This window comes from Mus caroli, unplaced genomic scaffold, assembly GCF_978045245.1.
Source record: "Mus caroli unplaced genomic scaffold, Mus_caroli_1 scaffold_4, whole genome shotgun sequence".
In the NCBI taxonomy this organism is placed as follows: domain Eukaryota; kingdom Metazoa; phylum Chordata; class Mammalia; order Rodentia; family Muridae; genus Mus; species Mus caroli.
Window position 1 is genome coordinate 147,308,811 of NW_028227259.1, and position 22,450 is coordinate 147,331,260.

A 22,450-nucleotide genomic window follows, 5' to 3' on the forward strand; every position below is an offset into this window, starting at 1 on the left:
GTGTTCCAGAGACAGCCAAGGTTGTACCTCGTGCTGCAGCGGGACTTGGTAACGTGTAAGAGTCACCCAGGTGGTACTGGTTTTGAAGGCATGAAAGGGTCACGCAGAGCAGCTGAGGCTTGGTATTCTTAGAGGCCATGGAAGGCCATTGGTGAAGGTGCAGCCTCGGGTGCAATTGACAGGCCAGGACTGAAGGGATCATGCAAAGGAATTGAGAGCCGGGCGTGGTGGCCCATGCCTTTAATCCCAGCACTCGGGAGGCAGAGGCAGGCGGATTTCTGAGTTCGAGGCCAGCCTGGTCTACAAAGTGAGTTCCAGGACAGTCAGAGCTATACAGAGAAACCCTGTCTCGAAAAACCAAAAAAAAAAAGCAAAGGAATTGAGGCTTGGCACCATGAAAGGCTATTGGTGAAGCCTAGTTGCAGCGGAAGACTGAAGTGTAGTGAGATGCCAGTACTATGGGATGATCACCAAGAACAGCAGCGGCAGTGGATCAACCTGAGCCTAGAGTGCTACAGAGGGGAGAGCTGGAGAAGTGACACCAGCCTTTTGGGAGAACCCAGAATCAACAGACCCAAGGACCTGAACAGCAACATGCCTGCTGAGATGCAAGTCAAAACAGGTCCTCCTGCCCTGACATTTTCTGCCAGGTATTTTGTCCACTATAATAGCGTATCCAGGGAGAAGGGAAGCCAGCCTCATTCTTTTTTTTTTTTTTTTTTTTTTTTTTTGGTTTTTCGAGACAGGGTTTCTCTGTATAGCCCTGGCTGTCCTGGAACTCACTTTGTAGACCAGGCTGGCCTCGAACTCAGAAATCCGCCTGCCTCTGCCTCCCGAGTGCTGGGATTAAAGGCGTGCGCCACCACGCCCGGCGCCAGCCTCATTCTTTAGCCACAGGAACAGGATGTTAATGGGTCCAGCCCAGTGGACTCAACTGTAGTAGCCTCAAGGAAACCTCATGAGCCCAGTCGGTCAACCCCTGACCAAAGTGGGAAGGCAGGAAAATAAGCCAGACTTCTCTGGTGATATGCGTGAAGTCGGAATGCCTTCCCAAGAAGCTGGTGTGGGGCCAGCCCACAAATGACATTCCAAGCTCTGATACCAGACCCTGAGTCCTGCTCACTTCATCTGAATAGTCAACCAATAGATCAACCCAAACCAGAAAGCCCTCCTTGGAATGAATTTATGCAAACCAGCAACAGTATCTGCTGGTTTGAGCCAGCTGGGAGCGGGTTTCATGAACTGATAGTGACCTATTAGGAGTTGGGTGAGCTGGGGAGGAGAGGTCTCTCACCTCGGACCACAGTGCCTGGATACAGGCAGCGGTATTGTTGGCTCCAGTAGGCAGCAATCCTGGTCCCCTGGGGCAAGAAGCGTGTAGAGGCCGGCCTCACATCTATAATCTAGTAGAGGACAGATTGAGGGTCAGAAGGTGACTGGGAAGGAGCGATCAGGAGTGGCTCTCTGGCCATTGCCTTGTAGCCTCTTCCTCCAGGCTCTGGGGGCCTCTCTTCTCCCCTACTCACCGCCTCCTGCAGTAGCTGCTCCAGGCAGTAGATGTGGGGACGGTTCCCACGCTCACCTTCAACCACCACACGGTATCTACAAGAACAGGGGTAAATATAGGGCAGTGGCCATAGAACCCCGATCTGAAACAGAACTGCCCCAACCCAGCACTGCCAGCTCTGCCACCTGATACGTGGGATTCAGCTTTTGGTTCAGATGTCTGTTAACTATATCAATATGGATTTGTAGTGTATGTTTTATATATATGTATATAGTAACATACATTAAATCATGTTATATCATGATCAGCTGCATGACTGTATAGCCACGATGCTGTATTTAATAGACCTAGAATAATCAACAGACCCAAGCAATATATATAGTATATAATATATAATAACATATATAAGTATGTTATATATTAATGTTACTATGTAAATAAGAATTGTGTTCTTGCCCTTCCTGTTTCCAACTTTCTCATTATATAATTCAGGGGCTAGCGAGCAGGCCCAGCCAGGACCCCTCATTCCAAAGGAAGGCTGTACACTTCACCCAGTTCCTGCTGGGCCCCACGAGGCCTAGCTCTGCCCAACAGAAGGTAGGGTCTATTCTGATGCAACTCTCAACTACTGGCACACAGTGACTGACTCCCCAGAGCTCCTGCCACTGTTGCTCTCCCACCTCAGAGAGGGTGAGAAGCAACCTGCCCGGGTGGCCCAGAGGCAGAAGCAGGCGTGGGTGTGGGAGCTGAGCCGGCAAGCCCGCAGCGACCACTCACATGTCAGGTGAATGCACGGTCTGCACATGCCCCGCATACAGCAGCTTGTCATCCAGAGGGATGAGCACACGCAGGCCATCTTTCAGCTCCTCCTTGTCAATGATGCAGGAGCGGGGGGCTGCAGAGAGGGTGGGCAGGGGAGCGGGCCAGAGTCAGAGGATGTCTAGGGGGAGACTACCTCAGGCCTTCCTGGTGACTCCACAAGCCCTCTCCAGGAAGTGAAGGCTGTGGAGTGTCCAGATAGAGTTGCAGGGCGTGTGTGTACACGGCTGTCCCCATACACACTGGGTCCCAAGTGAGCATGGGGTGGGGGATGGGCAGCCCATCTTCCCAGACAACTAGGAAGATCTCAGGTAAGTGAGAAGCCACTAGAAACAAACTTTTCCATCCCACAGATGAATACTCTCAAGGTCCTGGGCCATGAGGACCCACAATGCATGTTAAAGGTACCTACTTCAACATTGTGCCCAGACCAGCCCCTCCTGCCATGTCCCAAGATCGGTGGGTGGTTCTTCCTCACCTGAGCTCCCTGCCCCACAGAGACTGCCCACCCCTATTTCTCTCTTTTTCTTCTCCATAAAGCTTTATATCTGGTCCCTGTCAGGGGCTAGGGTGTGGCTCAGTGGTAGAGTCCCTGACTAGAATCCCCCAGTGAGGGGCTGGGGTGTGGCTCAGTGGTAGAGCCCCTGGCTAGAATCCCCCAGTGAGGGGCTGGGGTGTGGCTCAGTGGTAGAGCCCCTGGCTAGAATCCCCCAGTGAGGGGCTGGGGGCGTGGCTCAGTGGTAGAGCCCCTGCCTAGAATCCCCCAGTGAGGGGCTGGGGGCGTGGCTCAGTGGTAGAGCCCCTGCCTAGAATCCCCCAGTGAGGGGTTGGGGGCGTGGCTCAGTGGTAGAGCCCCTGCCTAGAATCCCCCAGGGAGGGGCTGGGGGCGTGGCTCAGTGGTAGAGCCCCTGCCTAGAATCCCCCAGGGAGGGGCTGGGGGCGTGGCTCAGTGGTAGAGCCCCTGCCTAGAATCCCCCAGGGAGGGGCTGGGGGCGTGGCTCAGTGGTAGAGCCCCTGCCTGGAATCCCCCAGGGAGGGGCTGGGGGCGTGGCTCAGTGGTAGAGCCCCTGCCTAGAATCCCCCAGTGAGGGGTTGGGGTATGTCTCCACAACAGAGATCCTACCTAGAATCAAAGAATAAAGGGCCCAAAAATACTTGTTTAGAATGGCTGGAGATTCACAGATTCAGCCTCTGAGTCACATAGATAGATAGATAGATAGATAGATAGATAGATAGATAGGCAGACAGACAGACAGACAGACAGACAGACAATAAGTAAATAACAAGTCCATGCATGAATCAAGCAGCTCTGGTGTCTGGTAGCGGAAGAACAAGCCACTTCTCCGCCCTACCTGCTGCTTCTGCACCCACGCTCACAGGCAGGGGAACACTACACACTTTATAGTTGGGCTTGAGAGTGCTGGGTGCTTTGGCCAGCAGAGAACAGAGTGCTAGCTCTGCACAGTCAGGGAGACCTCCTGGGTCTCAGTCACACCCATGGGCCCTAGGCATCACTGGTATCCTTGCACTGACATCCAGGGCAAGTGCTGTGGCTCGGACCCTCACCCAAGAGAGCATGCCTGCTGCGGTCAGCCATCGCTGCTATGCAGACACATGGAGATGCTGCTGGCTACACCACTGCCAAAATGATGAGGACCGCCTTCTCCCCGCTCCAAGCACTGACTGCCTAGCTCTGCTCCCAACCTGCACCCCACAGTTCATACCCTCCATCTCCCCTCCTAGCTCAGACCTTGAGGTCCAAACACCCTCCACAGGGCATCAATAAAACATCCCAAAACTGTAGCCCTCACACACAAGCATGCGATCGCCCACACTCCACCCATCTTGCGGCTCCTTTGTGGACCCCTAACATCAGTCCTTACCTATCTCTGCTCACATGACCCACCACTCCACCTGTCCGTTCATGTGCAAGGTAAGTAGTCCCTGTCTCATGTTGTCCCAGCTGTAGCTGAGACTTGCTGCTGGCCTCCCTGCCTCCCTAGGCTTACATTAAAATGCACACTGAATTCCAAGATGAACATCTCATCGGCCTGACCCCTGCCACCTCATTCCCACCACGGGCTGGCTAGGCCGTAGCTGAGCTGCCACAGCCTCAGGGCCTCACCCTAGGCTGGTATCTAAACACTTGTGGGGAACCCCAGAAGTCTCTTGGGACACTCACCTGGGGTCAGAGGTCTCTCTGTGGCCCCGCCCCGTGGCAGATGCTCATCCTCGGAGAAGCTTGAGTCCTGGTTGGCTTCGAAGTCTTCCTCTGCCGCCATGCACTCCATCAGCTTACTCACGGCACCCCCTTTTCCTCGGTTCTGGGGAGAACACACACACATACACACACACACACACACACACGCTGATGGCTCTGCCCGAGGCACAGGCCATCCTGTCATGCTGGGGACATTCCTGAGAAATCCAGGTCAATGTGCAGAGGCATCGGCCATGCACACTGAAGCCCAAGCTTTGTGTACTTAGCACAGTACCTGGTACTCAGTGCTCAGTACTTTCCTCGTGTCAGCACAGTGGACGCCTTAGCCACTGCCTTAGAGAAACTGATTTTTAGCCATGTAGAACAAAGCTGAGGCTGAAACAGGGCTATGGGAGTCGCTGACAGTGCATCCAGGCACGCCATCGCCCTCTGTCAATAGACAAAAGCCTTAGCATCCCTAAGGGGAGCTCTGCTGAGGAACAACAGGTCTTTAGGGTAGCGGTTCTGTGGCCCCGGGTTGCCAATAAGGTTGGAGTCTTGGCTGAGAATGGAGCTTGTCACACCCACATCCAGTGTGGGCTAGGGACAATGATGACAGTGGACTAGGGGCACTGCATGCCTGCACCTGGAACTGGGCCCCAGTGCAGCCTTGATTTCCGTCCCTCTGGCACGCTTACCTCCTTCTTAGCTTCCTTCCCTCTGGCCTTGGCCTTGCTGCGTTTGGCAGTTGCCAGGGCCCCTGGGTGGGGTGCCCTGGAGTCAGGCAGGGTGGAAACACGGGGCGGTGGCAGCGTGGCTGCTGACCCAGCCTCCTTCCCTCTCTTCTTCTAGAGGAGAAAGCCAAAGGTAGGAAGTTGTCATCGGGCATGGAGGGCCCAGGCCACCATGGCAAGGAGGTGGGTATAGGAAACACAGCTCACAGAAGAGACTAGAAAACCCAGGCTCCTTAAACACTAAGGCCTGTTTAACTCAACAGAAGAAAATGACTGCCGCCCTTTCACCAGAAGGCTGGGGTGCTTGCTGTTTAACAGTCTGTGATCTTTTGCCATTCTGTGGAGCCGGCCTTCCTGGATCCACCCCTATCCCGGGCGTTGTCTAGACCCCTATCCTGAGCTGAGTCTCAGTGAAAGGAGCCCATGTGTATGAGAGTCCCGTGTACTTTGCATCCTCCATCAATACAACCCATCCCTACACTGTTACAAGGCTTTCCTCCCTAGGCCCTAGCCCTGTTCATCAGACAAGAGAACTGGTTCTTAAAGGTCACAGGGGCTTTGCTCCTTTGCAAGGGAGTTTATGTATCTAGGCCTAAAGTTTTGTTGTGATAACTGTCACGTGGCCATCTCTTCCCAAAGTTGTAAGAGAAATAAACCGTGAGGTCAGACTCTGGGAGTTTTGACCCAAAACCTGAGCTTCATTTTTCACCTCCCACAGATCACTTCGCTGCCAACCATGAAGCTTGCAGGGTCCCTGATAGTGAGGGACCACGCTGTCACCATAACCACGGGACACTGATCATGCCATACCTGAGACAGGGCTGAGACTCCTCTGTCTATATAAGTGCTCTAGGTTTTCCATAAATTATTACTTTTATTAGATCTTTGTATTTATATATTTGGTGTGTGTGTGTGTTGGGGGGCCTGTTATTGCCAAGTGTGCCAGAGTCAGTTCTCTCCTTCCACAATGCACGTTCCAGAGCTTGAACTCAGGACATCCATTATCAGGCTTGTGAGCTAGTGCCTTTACACACTGCGCCATCTTGCCAGCCCTCACAACTGAGCTCTATCATTACAGTATTTTTTGTACCAACCAACAACCAAAAAAAGTGCTGAAACGTGAGTTCCTGCAACAACTCTCCTAGAGGCAGCCGTATGTCTTTACGGAACATTTCAGAAATATGTATAACCAGGTAATGATAAAGAAATATGTACATGTGAGCTTTTGGGGTTTGTGATATTAGGGATGTTTCATAAACTCAGAGCTCTAGGCATATTAGGCAGGGGCTTTACTGCTGAGCCACACACGCCCCCAGCCCCTCACTGGGGAATTCTAGGCAGTGGATCTACCACTGAGCCACACCCCAGCCCCTCACTGGGGAATTCTAGGCAGGGGCTCTACCACTGAGCCACGCCCCCAGTCCCTCACTGGGGGATTCTAAGCCTGAGGGCTTAGACAAGCACTCTATAGTTTGCTTTATTCAATAAAGACTCACTGAGGTCTTCTTATGAATATGTCCTGTGAGCATCATTGGCATACAGAGGCTCTATTTTGCTGAGGGCCATCCTGTGGCATGGAGGGAGCAGCTTTATTTTATAATTCATTCAAATGCTATCAAAACCGAAGAAGAACAACAATAAGACCTTACCAATGAGTTCCAGCGGTCATAATCCTGGAAGGGCATTTACAATAGCTTAGCTCTTACCCAGTCACCTGCAGATGTATGTGAGACTCCCCAGGACTCTGCAGTGAGGCAGCCTCCTCCTGGCATCTCAATATAGAGATCTAGACGCTCCACCCTGCAGGTGTGGTGGGAGCTGACCAATGTCTCACAGACAGGGACAGCCAAACACAGGACTGGAAATAACCTAGGTGTCCAGTGAACTGTCACAGAAAGTAGCACCCACAGGTGCTGCCAACCCATGCCTCTGTTACAGGCTCTGAGTTGAAGGTCACTGCCTGGGTAACCAGCACACTGAAACTGCTTCAGACCTCGGGACTACAAAAGGCATGGGGCAATGGTAGAAGAATTCAGAAGTTCAAGGCCAGCCTGGGCTACAAGAGACCCCATCTAAAAACCCAAACTGGAGCTGGCAAGACGGCTCAGTAGGTAATGGGCTTTTCATGCAAACCGGGTGGCCTCTGCTTGATTACCAGAACCCACATTAGGGTCAAAGGAGAGAATCTCTCCTCTGGCCTCTACCCATATGCCAAGACACATACACAGCCTCAGCCAAACACACACACACACACACACCATACACACACAACACACACAACACACACACACATGTACAAATCAAATATGTGCTACAGTTAGAGACAAGAGTCACCAAACCTAGAAACCATTTTTTTTCTTCCTTTTTTTTTTTTTTTGGTTTTTTTCAAGACAGGGTTTCTCTGTGTAGCCCTGGCTGTCCTGGAACTCACTCTGTAGACCAGACTAGCCTCGAACTCAGAAATCCACCTGCCTCTGCCTCTCAAGTGCTGGGATCAAAGGCGTGTGCCACCACTGCCTGGCGATTGTGTTGGTTCTTTTGTTATAGTTACCTCACACAGGGTTCCAAGTATTTATTCACATTTTAAACCATTATACTTACGTGATGAGAGACTAAGGGCCTCTGTCAGGAACAGGAAGAGGAAACAAGGTTTCCTTGAACCTTGAACACCAAACATGGTGGAACCTTCTATGGGCACACTACTAACATCAAAGCCATACCCCAAGGATGGAGACCAGGGGACCTGTGCCGGGGACCTTACCTTCCTGGGGTCCTTCCTGTCCTTGGCCCGCCCAGTGTCCTTCCGTGGGCTTGGGGCACCACCCCTGCCACAGCGGCTAGGCTTGGTTGCTGGCGCCGTGTTGCTGGGTGCCTGGACTGCAGCGGAGGCATCGTGTAAGAAGATGCGCTCGCTCCTGCGTCGCGTCCACAGGTCATCATCACTGGCCTCTGGCCCCACCTCAAAGCCAGGTTCCTTGGGGCCACGAATCTTCCGGGCTTTGCGTCCCTTCTCTGAGACCAGCTTGGCCTTGTCTGGGCTGGTAGGACCAGAGGCCCGGGTGCCAGGTCCGGGTGCAGCCAGAGACTGGCCTGGCTCCCCAACCCCTTTCTTGGTCCGCAGTAGCCCAGCAGCTGATGGCTTGGGAACCTTCACTTCACTCTCTGAGTCTGTGTACTCGAACTCTGTGCCTGCATGTGAGAAGGAGGAGGTAGGGGCTGGTGGGTAGGGTCTCCACGGGGCCCTCGTCCCAGCCACCTGGCCCTGCAAGGCCACCAGGAAGAAACCCACAGACCCATTCCACCCAGCGACGCACGCTCTCCTGTTACCAGGAAGAGGTAAACTGAGGCTCAGAGAAGGGCAAGGGTTGGCCCAAGTCCCCTATTCCCTACCCCATGGCTGTTCCCCACCTCTCACCCCAAGACCACCACTAAAATATGTAGGCCCACGGCCCACACGTGGCTCTTTCTACTGCCTCTCAGGAAACCCCAGAAACTAGGCAGGTTGGGGCAAATACTGCACAGGGAGGCAGTGGAGAAAGCCCCAAGAAAGCACCAGGCCTGAGGCTTGTCTTCTTATATCCTGACAGAGTCCCTTCCTGCTCTTAGGGTCCTTAATCACCCAGGCCCACTCCCTACTGAGAGGCTCCTCAGAGGCCCCTCCTTTCATCCCCCATAGCAAGTCATACATAATGAGGAGCCTCTTCCTTAAGCCCTGGATCTCTGAGACACACTACTAGACTTCAAGGCCACTCTCTCTCCTCCCTCTTCTACCTTTCCTGACCTTCAGGCTGCTGTTCCACTGTTCCCTCAGCCTAGGGTACAACCACCTTGACAGGAAACATGGGTAAGCTACAACCTACCGGATCCCCCAGGATGCTCCCTCTCTGTCTACAACCCCCCTGCCGACATTGTAACAATCCTTCCCCATACTGCGGACATTGTATCAATCCTTCCCCATACTTCCAGCCTCTGTCCACATTGTAGCCTATCCCAGCCTGTCCTGGTCTAAAAAATATCTGAGTTCTTTTGGGGTTTCTCCTGTCTCCAAAGCTCAAAGACAGAAAGGTGTGTGTGTGTGTGTGTGTGTGTGTGTGTGTGTGTGTGTGTGTGTAAAATCTTGCCGGGCAGTGGTGGCGCACGCCTTAAATCCCAGCACTTGGGAGGCAGAGGCAGGCAGATTTCTGAGTTCAAGGCCAGCCTGGTCTACAGAGTGAGTTCCAGGACAGCCAGGGCTACACAGAGAAACCCTGTCTCAAAAAAAAAAAAAAAAAAACAAAAAACCTCACAGACCAGATAGCCTGTTGGGTTGACAGCCCCTAGAAGGCCAGCAACCCCTTAAAAAGGACCTGGGGGGGGGGGGAGGCCCAATCCCAATCCTACTGACTCTCAGGCAACAGGAAGCCTGTTCACAGAGGCAGGGATGGGGGGTGGGAAACCTGGTGACCAGTCCCTTCAACGCTTAAAGATCTTGTTAATGAAGTTGTTGATAAGTTTCTCCCTGATGAAATATGTGGAGGAAGCAGCTGGAAGTGGAGGGAGGGGGGCATTCTTGTACATGAGGAGGGTTCAGGCCATATAGTCAGGCTTGAGAGTTGAGTTTTTGGGGTTCTGGGGTATATCGCAGTACTCAAAAGAGTTGCTTGCCTAGCATGGAACCATCGCCAGCACCGCACAAAACCTGCTTGGTGGTGCATGCATGCAATCTCAGCACTCAGGAGGCAGAGGCAAGAGGATCAGAAGTGTGAGGTCACTCTCAGCATGTAGCCCCTGTGGAACCATTAGACCATTCTGCATGGAGCAGGTACTGGAAGCTGAGTGAGACCAGGAAGAAGAGAGTGCTCTTGGAAGAGAAGCATGCAGCTACAAGGGTCAGGTCTCAGCCTTGCACCCCCTACCCAGGAATTTGGAGCAAGGTATGGGGCACATGTGCAAAAGAGATGGTCTCAGAAGTCAGAAGAGAGAAACCTAAGAATCACAAAGGAGACAGCAAGAGAGGTCACGCCAAACTGTCTAGCCACACCTGGGAGTAAGCCTTAAGGCCAACCACCCAGAGAACAGCAGTGCTGCAAATAAATTTGCTAAAGAGACCTAAAACTGAATGGGTCTGACTAAGACAAGTCCTGATAGGTCAACCCAGCTGTGATCCAAACTCCTGGGAAGAGTCTCAATGAAGGATTATGTAGATCAGGTTGGCCCATGGGCACATCTGTGGGGATAGTCTTTATTGGGGTAACTGAGGTAGGAGCTGCAGCCTACTGTGGGCAGCATCATTCCCTAAGCAAGAGGTAGTAAGCTGAGTGCCAAAGCTCACGCATTCGTTTTTCTCCCTGCTTCTTGACTGTGGTTGAAATGGGATCAGTCGTTTGAAGTTCCTGCTACCTTGACTGCCCTGCTATGGCAGACTGTAAACTATGAGCTAAAATAAACTGTTTCTTCTTGCCTTTTATCACAACCACAGAAAGGTAGCTAGGACAGCCAGTAAGATGCTCATGCTTAAGAGCATGTACCAGAGCTGGGCGTGGTGGTGCACGCCTTTAATCCCAGCACTCGGGAGGCAGAGGCAGGCGGATTTCTGAGTTCGAGGCCAGCCTGGTCTACAAAGTGAGTTCCAGGACAGCCAGGGCTATACAGAGAAACCCTGTCTCAAAAAACCAAAAAAATGAAATAAAATTAAATAAATAAATAAATAAATAAAAAGAGCATGTACCACTCTTGTAGAGGCCCCAAGTTCAGTACCCAGGATCCACATGGGAGTCACCTGTAACTCCAGCTCCTGGTAACATCTCTGGCCTCTGTGCACCACACCCATGTGCATATACTCTCTCTCACATACACATATGCAATTAAAAAGAATATTTAAGAACAAAAAGGAGAAAGTTTATTAGCTCCTCAAAAGGCTAAAGGAACTTTACAAATTGCCCAGCAATTCGAGTACAGGAGAATTAAAACGTTTCCTCTCACACACAAACCCAGCACACAGACAGTTGAAAGTAGCATTAGCTACAAAAGCCTAAAAATAGAAACAACTCAAATATGCAGCCACTAGCAAGCAGATGCGGCTCAGAGCTGTACCATGGAGCTATATAAAAATATGGCGTCCTAGCAACTGTTACTATGAACTTCAAAATCAAAATGAAAGGTGCTACACACAGGGCTACGTACTACAGGGCCTACCTCATTCTACATACTGTCAGAAATAGGTAAATACAAGAAGAAGAAAGAAATGGTTGGCTAGAGCTAGAGGATCTATTTATTTAATTGCTTACAGGGAGGGAAGGAGGGAGGGAGGGAGATAGATGTATAGTACATGTATGAAGATCTCTCCTTCCTTCGTGCACCGTGAAATACATACATGTCCATTATACACATCTCCTACATGATCATAATACTTGGTTTTAGAAAACTGAAAAAAAAAAGAAAAAGAAAACCAGAATAACTATGGAGTGTCAAATAAAAGTGGATTTTAGAACAAAACATAATCCCAGAGAGGAGAAAGGAATACTTCTCAACAGTGAAGATCAAGAGACTAACAAAATAATCAAAAACTTGCATGTGCTCAATAACAGAGCTACAAATACATAAAGCAGAAATTGACAGAATTAAAAGGAGCGGTAGTGAACTGTGCAGATTCCAGTTGCAGATCTTAACGCTTATCTCTAGTACAACGGAAAAGAGTAAGTGTGAACTGTAGAGAACCACGCGGGCATGACTAAATCGTTAACAGAATATCAGCACACATTACACGTTTACCTCCTAAGAAGTACCATAGAGTTTCAAATTAATTTCCTTTTTCATTGAAATTATTGAATGTACTTTCCAACTAGAATGGGATCCAAGCAGAGATCTACAAGAAGACCAAGCAACTCCCCTCAGATGTCTAGAGAATAAATAACTTTCTGAGTCATCAATGGATCAAAGCGGAAATCACAAGAGAGATTCAGAATGGTTCCTGAATAATGAGAATCCGCAAGCATCAAAATGTGGGAGATGAAACTGAAGCTGTGCCTTCAGAGAGGTCTGTATCTTTGAACAAACACTTCTTTTGGAAAAGAATAAGGTCTCAAATCAGTGACCTAAGAGGCTACTCTGAAAAACAGGAAGTGGCTACAAATGACTGACACGCCCAAAGAAAGCCAAGGAAGCAAGGATCAGCAATCAGTAAGTAAGGAAGCTTGTCCATCAATCAGGCCTCGTGACCTGGACTCAACCCCTGGAACCCACACGGTGGAGAGAACCAACTCCAGAAAGCTGTCTTCTGATCTTCACACAAGCACTATGTACTTCACACAAGTACATGTCCACACGCACGCATGCATGCATACATACAAATAAATAAATAAATGTGAATGAATGAATGAATGAATGAATGGGGGAGGGGAATTAATGAAACAGGTAAGTTCTAGCCAGGCTGATCAAGGGAGAGTATATCAGCAATAAGAGAAGAAAAATTACTACCAACCCTACAGACATTGCAAGTATGGGGTGAGGGTGAGGGGACCCTGGCTAGACAGACGGCTTAGTGGTTAAGAGCACTGGCTGATCTTCCAGAGGACCTGAATTTAATATCCAGCACCCATATGGTGGCTCACACCATCTATACCTCCAGCTCCATGGAATCTGATGCTTTCTTCTGGCCTCCATGGGCACCAGGCACACAACTGGTGCACATACATGCACACACGTGGGCAAAAGACCCACCTACATAAAAGTGTAACAGGAGCTGTAGCGAGAGTCCATTCAGCTAAGAGTGCTTGCTGCTCTTACAGAGGAGTCTGGTCCTCAAGTCATGTTGGCTTCCATGATGAGAAGCAGTCTAGTGATCTAGTAACGGTCCGTAGGTTTGATACCTCACGCTGGATACCATTGAAGTAAGTTTTGAGAAACCTGTGTCTCTGAAAGACATTAAGAGGTAAGTTGGCGAGGGAAACCTGTTACCATTTGCTGGTGATGATCATGACCTAAGAGAGGGCAATAAGAGACTAAAATATCTTCTGCTATCTTCTGAGGCACCCCCAGAATCATGCAGGTGTCCCGCTGTCTGGACTAGAGAATGTTCTACATAGAGCTGCCCCAGTGACAAGGTTTCCTTTCAAAGCTAGAAGTTGCTGCCGGAGAAATCTGGAAATAAAATTCCACAAAGTGAGAGGTGGCCTGGGTTGGAGGTTCACATACCAAGCATTAGATGACTTCATAAATTATCTGTGAAAATGCCCAAAGCTCTCAAGTTGAAAAAGAGGACCAGTCTGGTTCAGGGTACTTTGGTAGAACTTCCAGAAGGATTCGTACACAGAGAAAAATGGAGGAGGGGATTGAAGAAGCATGAACAAACCAACTAGGGGCCAGCAAGATGGAGCAACAGAAAAGGGGGTCTGCCACCAAGCCTGGTGGCCTGAGCTCTATTCCCAGAACCTCTGACCTTGGCATGTGTGCACCTGGAAACATACATGCAAAGTAAACCAAAGTAATAATTTTAAAAATGCTTTAAGTAGTTCATTTAAGTGGTGGTACACAGGATACTGCTTCTACATGCATCAAAGAATAAATAAATGCTCATCTGTAGGGGTGGTGCCGATGCCAGGGGCTCACTGCTGATCAGAAGGAAAGAGGCGGGACTTCCTGGTCCCTGCAGGCAGGCTAAGAGATGCAGGAAGAGGAAGGGGGATCTTGATTATGCTTCAGAGGGAGAAAAGGTGACCAGCCATGTAAGATCCTGGGTGGAGCGGCCATAGGCTGCTTCCCCAGGCAGGAGATCAGAAACACAACTAAAAGGAAGGCAGTTTGGGGTTGTTGAACAAGGAAAAGGTAAGCAGGTCACGAAGCAGAGGGCAGATTAAGAGGTGCTAAGCGTACTGGGGAGAGCACGCTAGCGGCGGAAGATTAGAAGAGACTACCAATTGAGCCAATAAGGCAGGTTGAAATTAAGTAATGTGTGTGTCTGTATCTTTCATCTGTGGATCCAGTATTCTCTGGGTGGGGGCTGGTAGTGCAGTCTGCCCAGGGGTAGCAAAAACTACACACTACACTCATCTATTGAAACAAAGTGGTAATGGTCTGAAGAATATGCCACAATGCTTGACTCCTGGTCAACAGCCAATGTAAAGCCTCAAGACACCAGGGCAATTGGTGGGGAATTTTAGGGAGGAAAGAAGGAGCCGTGGGTAGGAGAATTGGGGACATCTTGGGAAAACCTCCAGGAGGCTTCACAGAAGCCTGACCCTTGTCACACACAGCCTCTGCCAGAAGGCATCATGTCTACTCCACAACCCCTACTTCAGAAAGGGACCCATACCAGGCTGGCCTCCAACTTGCTGTGTGTTATAGCTAAGGATGACCTTAAACCTCCTGAGTGCTGGGATTGCAGGCATGGATGGACCACTGCATCTGGCTCATGTGATGCTGGAGATATAGATAGAATACAGGGCTCTGTGGGCCAGGCAAACACGCTACCAACTCAGCTGCCTATCACCAGCCCCGGGAACCATGTCTACTCTAATGCCTGGGGAAAGAACCTCTGAATTCATCAGGGAAACAGGGCTCAGACTCACGGATGTAATGCAAGTGAGGCAGGGACAGCTGCGTCTCCTTCCCTAACGCCCTCTAAGGTAGTAAGAGAACAAGCCTCAGCCTGTCATTCCTGACTCCTCCAGCCACCAGCTTCAGGCCATCGAGGCCACTCTCCTGCCTCACTGGATTCAGAGAACTTCTCCAATGATGTGGGCAGAATGTTCTCCCTGCCTCTTCTTTCTCTCTCTGTCACTATGTTTTTCTCTGCCTGGAGACTACTAGCCTAGGGTAGCCTCTAGTCACCAGCCCTAGGACAAAACCTTCCCTGAGCCCCTGGAGACCTTTGAAGTACTCGCATATTTAATGAAGGCACGAGGGTGAAGGAAGACACTCTTTTTTTTGTTTTGTTTTTTGTTTTTTGAGACAGGGTTTCTCTGTATAGCCTTGGCTGTCCTGGAACTCACTTTGTAGTCCAGGCTGGCCTCGAACTCAGAAATCCACCTGCCTCTGCCTCCCAAGTGCTGGGATTGCCCGGCTAGGAAGACACTCTTATGTGACCATGGACACGAAAGTAACAGCCCAAGGGGTTTCCAGCAGTCAGGTGATCAAAGTTCCAGCCAGCTCTCCTGCCCACTGCTGTGCCTCAGTCTCCTTATCTGTTCAATGGCACTCACCCAGCAAGCTCTGTCGCTCTTCCTTCTTTCGGGCCTTCTGCTCAGCTTCCAGCTGTACCACAGACAAGGGCGGCCCCACGACAGGGCTGGGGAGAGCACTGGCCGCAAAGCGGGCCAGCAGCCCCAGTCCACTCTCCTCCAGGCTTGGTGACAGGGCCTGTTCCCCAGCACCCAGCCTATAGCTACCAACGCCTTCCTCTTCCTCGTCTTCCTCCTCCTCCTCCTCTAGCTCTTCCTCCTCCTCTTCTGAGCTGTCATCTGGCATGCAGAAAACAAGGAACGAGTGAGAGTCTTGACTTGGGTGTGCACTGCCCCCCACCTCCTCCCACCACCCACTCTGGCTCCAGTCTCTGTCTTCACCAAGGGTCGCCGGGGGAGGGTCCAGAACCAGCCCACAGTCCCACCCAAGGCCCAAGGCCTCTACCAGTCACCCACACAGGGGCAGCCTGGGGAAGGGAGAGGGGGTAGCTCTGGGTATCAGGATGGGCTTCTGGGAGGGCAGCACCGACATGCTCCTGTGCTGTAGGTGGGGGGGACAGACACACAGACGGACAAAGACAGGAGACAGCGCTCGTCAAGGTCCACACACACACACGTACACACACCCCGACATAGACATGGAGGCTGAGAGAGGAAGCAGGAAAGAAGAGAGGCAGAGGAGGGGAAGGAGGAGGGAGGGCTGGGGTCAGGCTAGGGGGTCTAGACAAGGGGTCTAGAGCATCTTGATCAGCCAGAGGTCACAGGGCTGTTGGCAGAAAGCAGAATTTGATCTCTTCCTGGAGACTAGGGAACCCCCCCCCCCAGTCTTATCCCTGAGCAGAGGTAGAACCTAGCACCCCCCATGCTAGGGAGCCTCTCTGAGCATGGGTAACCTTCTAGCCCTCCAACCCAGCTGAGAGGGTCTGCATCCTACAGGGCATGGCCTAGTGTGATGGCCCATGTCTGTGGTCTAAGCACTGAGACTGAGACAGGAGGATTGTGAATTTAATGGCCAGTCAGGGTTACAGAGTAAGACCCTACTTCAAAAATAAAAGAGGGGCTGGAGATATGGCTCAGAGGTTAAGAGCATTGACTGCTCTCGAGGTCCTGAGTTCAATTCCCAGCAACCACATGGTGGCTCACAACCATCTGTAGTGGGATCTGATGCCCTCTACTGGTGTGTCTGAAGATAGTTACAGGGTACTCTTACATAAAACAAATAAATCTTAAAAAAAAGAAAGAAGAGAAAAGGAAAGGAAAGAAAAGAGAGAAAAAAGAAATAAAGAGAAACAATACCACGAGTGAGCTCAGACTGCCCTGGGGGGGCGGGCAGACCAGCCCACTCAGCAATAGGGAGGCTTCCTAAGGCCAAACCCTCAGGCAGCCCTGGAGACTAAACTCGTCCAGCCAGGTCTCTGCTGGGGCAGAGGCCAATGTCACTCCAGCAACTGACCCCACTGGCTCAAAGGCTGGCAGCCCCTGCTAGGATGGACAATGGGGCTGGCTCACAGAAAACAAAACTCAGCCCTCCCCTAGGCATGCAACCTCTCTCTCCACCAGATGGTGAGGATACCCCTAAGGTACAGCCCGGCCTAGGACCTTTCAAGGGAAACAGTGCCGAGGAGCAGGTAAGCACCAGGCGTGATCTACCTTGAGGGCTTGTGCACTGGGTGGGGCCCAGGTAGGGCTGAGAGGCTACTCTGGTCTGGTAAGCCATGGTAAGATACACACATCTTAGGTGTGAGGGATGGACAAGGGTGATCAAATACTGCTTTTCCTGCTAAGGCCCACACCACGGCTTGGTTAGATAAGCTAGCGGCCAAGGTGGCACCAGCCGTGCAGAGGATAGAGTTCTAACCAGCGAGTCTATGACAGGGAATCCTAGCTTTTGCCAGGCCAGCCAGCTTGGGACGGGAGGTGGGAATATCTAAGGAAGGTCTGCATAGGAGATAGAGAGAAGTGGGGAGAGAGAGCGGGAGAGAGGGAGAGGTGGGGGAAGTTGGTTAAGAGGGTGCGAGGAGGGAGGTGTTCCCAGAGCGATGGATGAAGCAGGCTGGGGATGCCAGCGGGGCAGGCAGGGGCAGGCAGGCAGTGCGCACTTGCGATCAATCACATTGCGACGTCACATGGTTCTGTCTCCGCCCCAGTGGGCCACAGCGGCAAAGCAGGCTAAGTGTAGGCAGACTTTTTTTTCCGGCAGCCTGGGTAATCTCACATCAGGGCTCCCTGGAGTTGGCCAATTTGGGTAGGGTGGGCAGGGGATGGGAAGGGTGGCTGGCTGGGATTGGGGATCGGGAATTTCCCCTTTCTAAAAACTCCCCCTCTGTCCTGGCTGCTCAGCTGTGGAAGTCCTAACCATTCTTTCCATGAGGATGCTTGGACGGTAGGCTTCATCAGCAGGGAGGCAAGTTTGAGTCCCTGCTCTGGGTTTCTGAGGGTCATTGTCAGATCTCAGAAAGCCAGGAGCAAGCTGGTCTCAGCAATTTGATGCGAAGGCAGAAACCCAGAATTGGGTATTTTTTCCTCAAGAGGGAAACTGAATTATCCTGAGGTCTCCTGTGGCCCTCAGGACGAGGTGCTTGACAAGACTCATGCAGTGTCTCTGACTGGACCAGCATCTATGAGGACAAGGAGACCTGAGAGACCTTGCAGGTCAGGGTTTCAAGAATTTCTGGAATTGTCTATATATACCTGGATCCACAGAGCTTGCCAAGCGTAGAGGGGGAGAAAAGTCCCAACAAAGACTCAAGGGAATGCAGGAGGAGGGGGAAAAAAACTTTCATGTCAATAAGTGTTCTTTTTAAATCCTGGCTCAGGGCAAGGGTAATTGAGTTCCCAAAACCTGATAAAAGTCAAAGTGATATGCTGCTGCCAGACCCGGTGGGGGCAGACCCCGAGGAGGTGGGGATAAACAGAGAATAGAAAAGGAAAATGGTTTTTGCCTACCTACGGAGCAACGAGCCAGGCTCGGACTCAAACTCAGTAACCCGCTACGCCGTCTGCCCTACTCCCAGCCTTCGCTTTGCGTCCAAGTGCAGCGTGAGAGCAAATGCGAGAGACCGAAACAGACACTCAAAGCATCATGGGTAGGGGTCAAGGGTTGGAGGGATGGTCAAGCTGCTGGGAGGAGAAAGCAGACATACTAGAAAAGCCACGCCAATCAAGTGTTTTAGTACCAAAGGGGCGGGAGCCATGCCCTGGCCCTCATCTCTTCACATGCTCTGGCTGGGCTAGCATCCCTTGGTACTGACTAGAGAGGGCAGTAGGGATGCTTGATTCTGTGTGGTCTATGCTGGAATAGAAGCGGCTCAAAAACTTCAAGGATGGGACCCTGACTCTAAGGGCTGGTAGGCAAGGGTAGAGGTGACCACCCCAGATCATGAGGAGGGAATAACCAGTCTCATCCAGAGAAGGCAGACAGCCTCTTGGTGGCCCAGGTTGTGTTTGGCTCCGGTATTACAGGAACAGCCCAAAAGGCACCAGGTCCCTGTGTGACGTCACTCGGTCACCCCAAAACCCGCCTCTGCCAATTTGGACTGCTGGTGTGCGAGGAGAGGAGGTGGGAACTGAAGGAAGACTGGCCAATAAGAGCAGAGTCCTGGTCCCAGGGGGCTCAAACAAAGTTATGGTCCCATCCCAGGTTGCTATGACCCCTCCTCCCCTCAGAACATGGAACAGTGACATGGTGCTATCCATCTGGGGACTTTCAAACTCTAGCTGTAAGGGAGTTGCCCTGAAGCAGCCCCTGGCTAAGGGTGCTGCCCAGTTTCTTCCCTCGCAGGGACATTTTCTGATTGAAGGGTCTGCGGGCTCTCAAATTTCTAACTGTGGGCTACAATTCTGGTGTTAGAAAAGTGGGAGCCGGAATGTTCTTTTGGTGTTGGGCCCCTAGGCTGAGCTGAGGCCAGACAGACCTCAGTCCAGCAACCCCAAGAAATAGCATTTTTGACCCTCAACATGGCAACCAAGCCAACATTTTCAAAATTGAACAAGGAAGAGAAAAAACAAACAACAGAAAACCCCAAAACACCAAAATCAAGGAGACGGCCAATAGGCCTTGACTCTGGGCTGCCCGCATGCCCTTCAAAGCAGAAAGATGTGTTAGCAAACAAGTACTGGTAAGTTAATTGTTGTTCTTGTTGTGTTGTTTTTTTTTTTTAATTAAAAAAAAAAACCACAGGTGGGTAGTAGCAGAAGCTTCCAGAAAAATAAAACACAGACAAGCAGCTTAAAAGGAAAAAAAAACAAAACAGATAGATGATACAACACTGGACTGCACACCCGAGAAATGGAATGAGTGCTGGAGATACCAGGGATATTGGAATAACAGAAAGGCAGTCCACCATGCCTGTGGCTTCCAGAGTGGGGACGAAGAGCGGGGAGAGAGGAGGGGGAGGGAGGGATGAACGGAGGGGGGACGGCAACCTAACATCTAGTTAAGGACATAGCAAGAGAAACGAGGCACACAGTTTAGTTAAAAATGAACTCGGTATGTTTAATGAAGCTTGGCATTACCAAAACCGCGTACAAACAGCAAGTCACACGCCAAGTCCCACACGAGAAGTCCCTTTTTGTTTTTGTGGGGGTTTTTTTGTTTGTTTTTTTGTGTTTTTTTTTTGTTTTTATACAAAATGTTCCTTGGGCAAGCCTCCGCCAGGCTCATGCCAAGAGAAAACCCAGGCCGGCCTGGGGTATGGAGAAGGTAAGGTTAGGCTTTTGGATCTGGGAGTTGGGAGGGTGGGGGCCCTTGGGGAGGACTAGTGGAGTGCAGAGGGAGGAGGGTGAGAAATTCTTGGAGACTAAAAAAACGAGTCCGTGTAAGAGCTCCCTAAGGGCTGGCTAGTGTGTTATCACAAGTTTAAGTAAAAATAAAAAAGCAAACACAAACCAAAAATATAGGCGGATAGGGCAGGCTACGCTGCCAAAAACCTAGACGGCTACAGCCATCCCTGTTGTGCGCACACACTCTCGCACACTCGCTTGCTCTCTTGCTCTCTCTCTCTCTCCCACCCACTCTCGCTCTAAAAGCAAGGAAGGTTATTTTGTGTTTGGCACTAGTAACCTTGGTCAAAGGAGTCCTCCTCGGAAGAGTCGCTGACGGAGGAGCGGGCCTCAGCCTCTCGGAGCAGCAAACAGAAGGACTGCTTCCTGCTGGTGACCACCTTGGGTTTCAAAGTCCGGGGGCCTGCCAGGCCCCTCTTGGTCAGCTTAGGGCCTGTGGCTGGCTTGCTGTTCTTGGGCACCATGCCACACAGGAGGGACGAGGTCAGTTTGGAGCTGGAGGGGCCCTGGGCAGACCACTCATTCTTCAGGAAGTCTTCGTCTTCATCAGAGTCCGTATCTGCAGTCAAAGTAGGTTTTATTTGTTTATTTGTGTGTATGTAGGTGGTCTCGTGTGTGTGTGTGTGTGTGTGTGTGTGTGTGTGTGTGTGTTCACATGCACATGTGCATGCCATGAATGAGTATGGGAACCAGAGGTCAACCTTGACCTTGGATCCTCAAGTGCCCACCATCTTTTTTAAAATGTTGCTGTGTTTTAATTTGGTCTGTGTGCCTGTGTTTATGTCTGGGGACAGGAGTGTGCCAGGGAACACACGAGAGACTCAGAAGACAACTTGGGTGAGTCTGTTTTCTTTTTCTAGTTTATGGGTTGCAGGAATTGAACTCGGCTTTGGTGGCCTGCATCTTTTCTCCTTCTCACTGACCCCACCTTGTTTTGTGAGACAGTCTCTCGAGGGGACCTGGGGCTTGCCGTGCAAGGGAGCCCCCACAGCCTCCTTGTCAGAAGCATGCACCTTCATGCACCTCCCCGCTTGCCTTTTATGTAAGTGCTGAGGCTGGGGATTGAACCTGGGTCCTTTTTCCTGTCAGTGGCCTGGGCCACAAATGTATTAGAACCCTGGGCATGTGTGACATCCCAGCTCTCCTCTGATCTGGCGTGCACAGCTTGGATTGACTGCTCAGAGGTGAACCGGGCCCTTTCTACTGCTGCTGTCACCTGCCCTGGGTACATCCACTTCTCCAGTCACAGGGAACACTAACATCCGAGCAGCATTCAGAAGGATATCTACTGGCCAACGGTACGTGCTTGCCTCCACCCTGCAGATAGATACATTTCATACAGCCCAGTGGCTGTTTTGAGAAGACACAGTTGACAGGGACCGATTCTAGGCGCCTCTTCTCAGCCCCTTGTTCAGCTTCTCAGCAAGAGCAGATCGATCCTGGCTGCAGGCGAGGGTGCTCACTCACACCCATGGCACTACTGCATAGCCAGCCCCACCCCTCCCTAACCCTCCTTTCCATCGGATGGCGGGCTGACCAGTTGACTGCAGATGGCTTTCTTTCTCCAAGGCTCTGGTCTAAACACACAGTTGTGTTACCAGGGTTGGGAAATGAGCCCAATGAAAGGGAGACTCTTGTTCCCTTCCAACTTCAACCCCAAATGTACACCATCTTGATCTGCTGTTGGGCTGCTGACCAAGGCGAGAAGAAAGGGCCCCAAAGACAAGACAGAAATCCTTGATCTGCTTCAAACCCACACAGAACAAGATAATGCGAACACACACAGTTGGAGCCTGGCAGTGCCTAACATCTTCAAGTCCAAGAGAAACACGCAAGGGCAGGGGTGTCCCTAACGCCACTGTACCGATAAACTCCACTCTCCACCACAACCAGGACCCCAACTTCAGGGGGCGCTCACCAAACCGCCAGTCCTTTACCATAATATCTCCCCATGTTCATGCACACGTGTGTGTGTGCGTGTTTTAGTGGGCACACTCACATGCATCGCAACACACACATGGAAGTGAGATGGTACTTGGCTCTCCTTCCACTGTAGGTTCTGTGCACTGCACTCAAGTTCGCAAGTTTACACCTTAAGCGCCAACCACTGAACCACCATCCCCTCTCATGTGTTCTAACTTGTTCCTTCCAAGGCCAGGGAGGCCTAGAAATGACATTCCGCCAACCTGGCCTTCCATAAAAATACATCAGGTATGACATGACATTCATGTCTTCCAGCCCCAAGTGGAAA

At 51.1% G+C, this 22,450-nt stretch overlaps 1 protein-coding gene across 9 annotated transcripts in view; it reads right to left on the bottom strand.

Moving 5' to 3' along the window:
* Tnrc18 (trinucleotide repeat containing 18) overlaps positions 1–22,450 on the bottom strand; it is a 93,805-nt gene that overhangs the window by 10,990 nt on the left and 60,365 nt on the right. For 8 of the 9 annotated variants that reach the window (XM_029477002.2, XM_021161707.3, XM_029477004.2 and 5 more), the window contains 8 exons: positions 20,480–20,758; positions 15,439–15,696; positions 8,022–8,449; positions 5,225–5,374; positions 4,509–4,650; positions 2,285–2,402; positions 1,527–1,602; positions 1,295–1,403 (listed from right to left, as the gene is read on the bottom strand). In XM_029477002.2, the coding sequence (XP_029332862.1) occupies positions 1,295–1,403; positions 1,527–1,602; positions 2,285–2,402; positions 4,509–4,650; positions 5,225–5,374; positions 8,022–8,449; positions 15,439–15,696; positions 20,480–20,758 (1,560 nt within the window). Of the gene's footprint in view, positions 1–1,294; positions 1,404–1,526; positions 1,603–2,284; positions 2,403–4,508; positions 4,651–5,224; positions 5,375–8,021; positions 8,450–15,438; positions 15,697–19,798; positions 20,759–22,450 lie in introns of those variants that run through there. The other variant, XM_029477008.2, reaches the window with a different exon arrangement.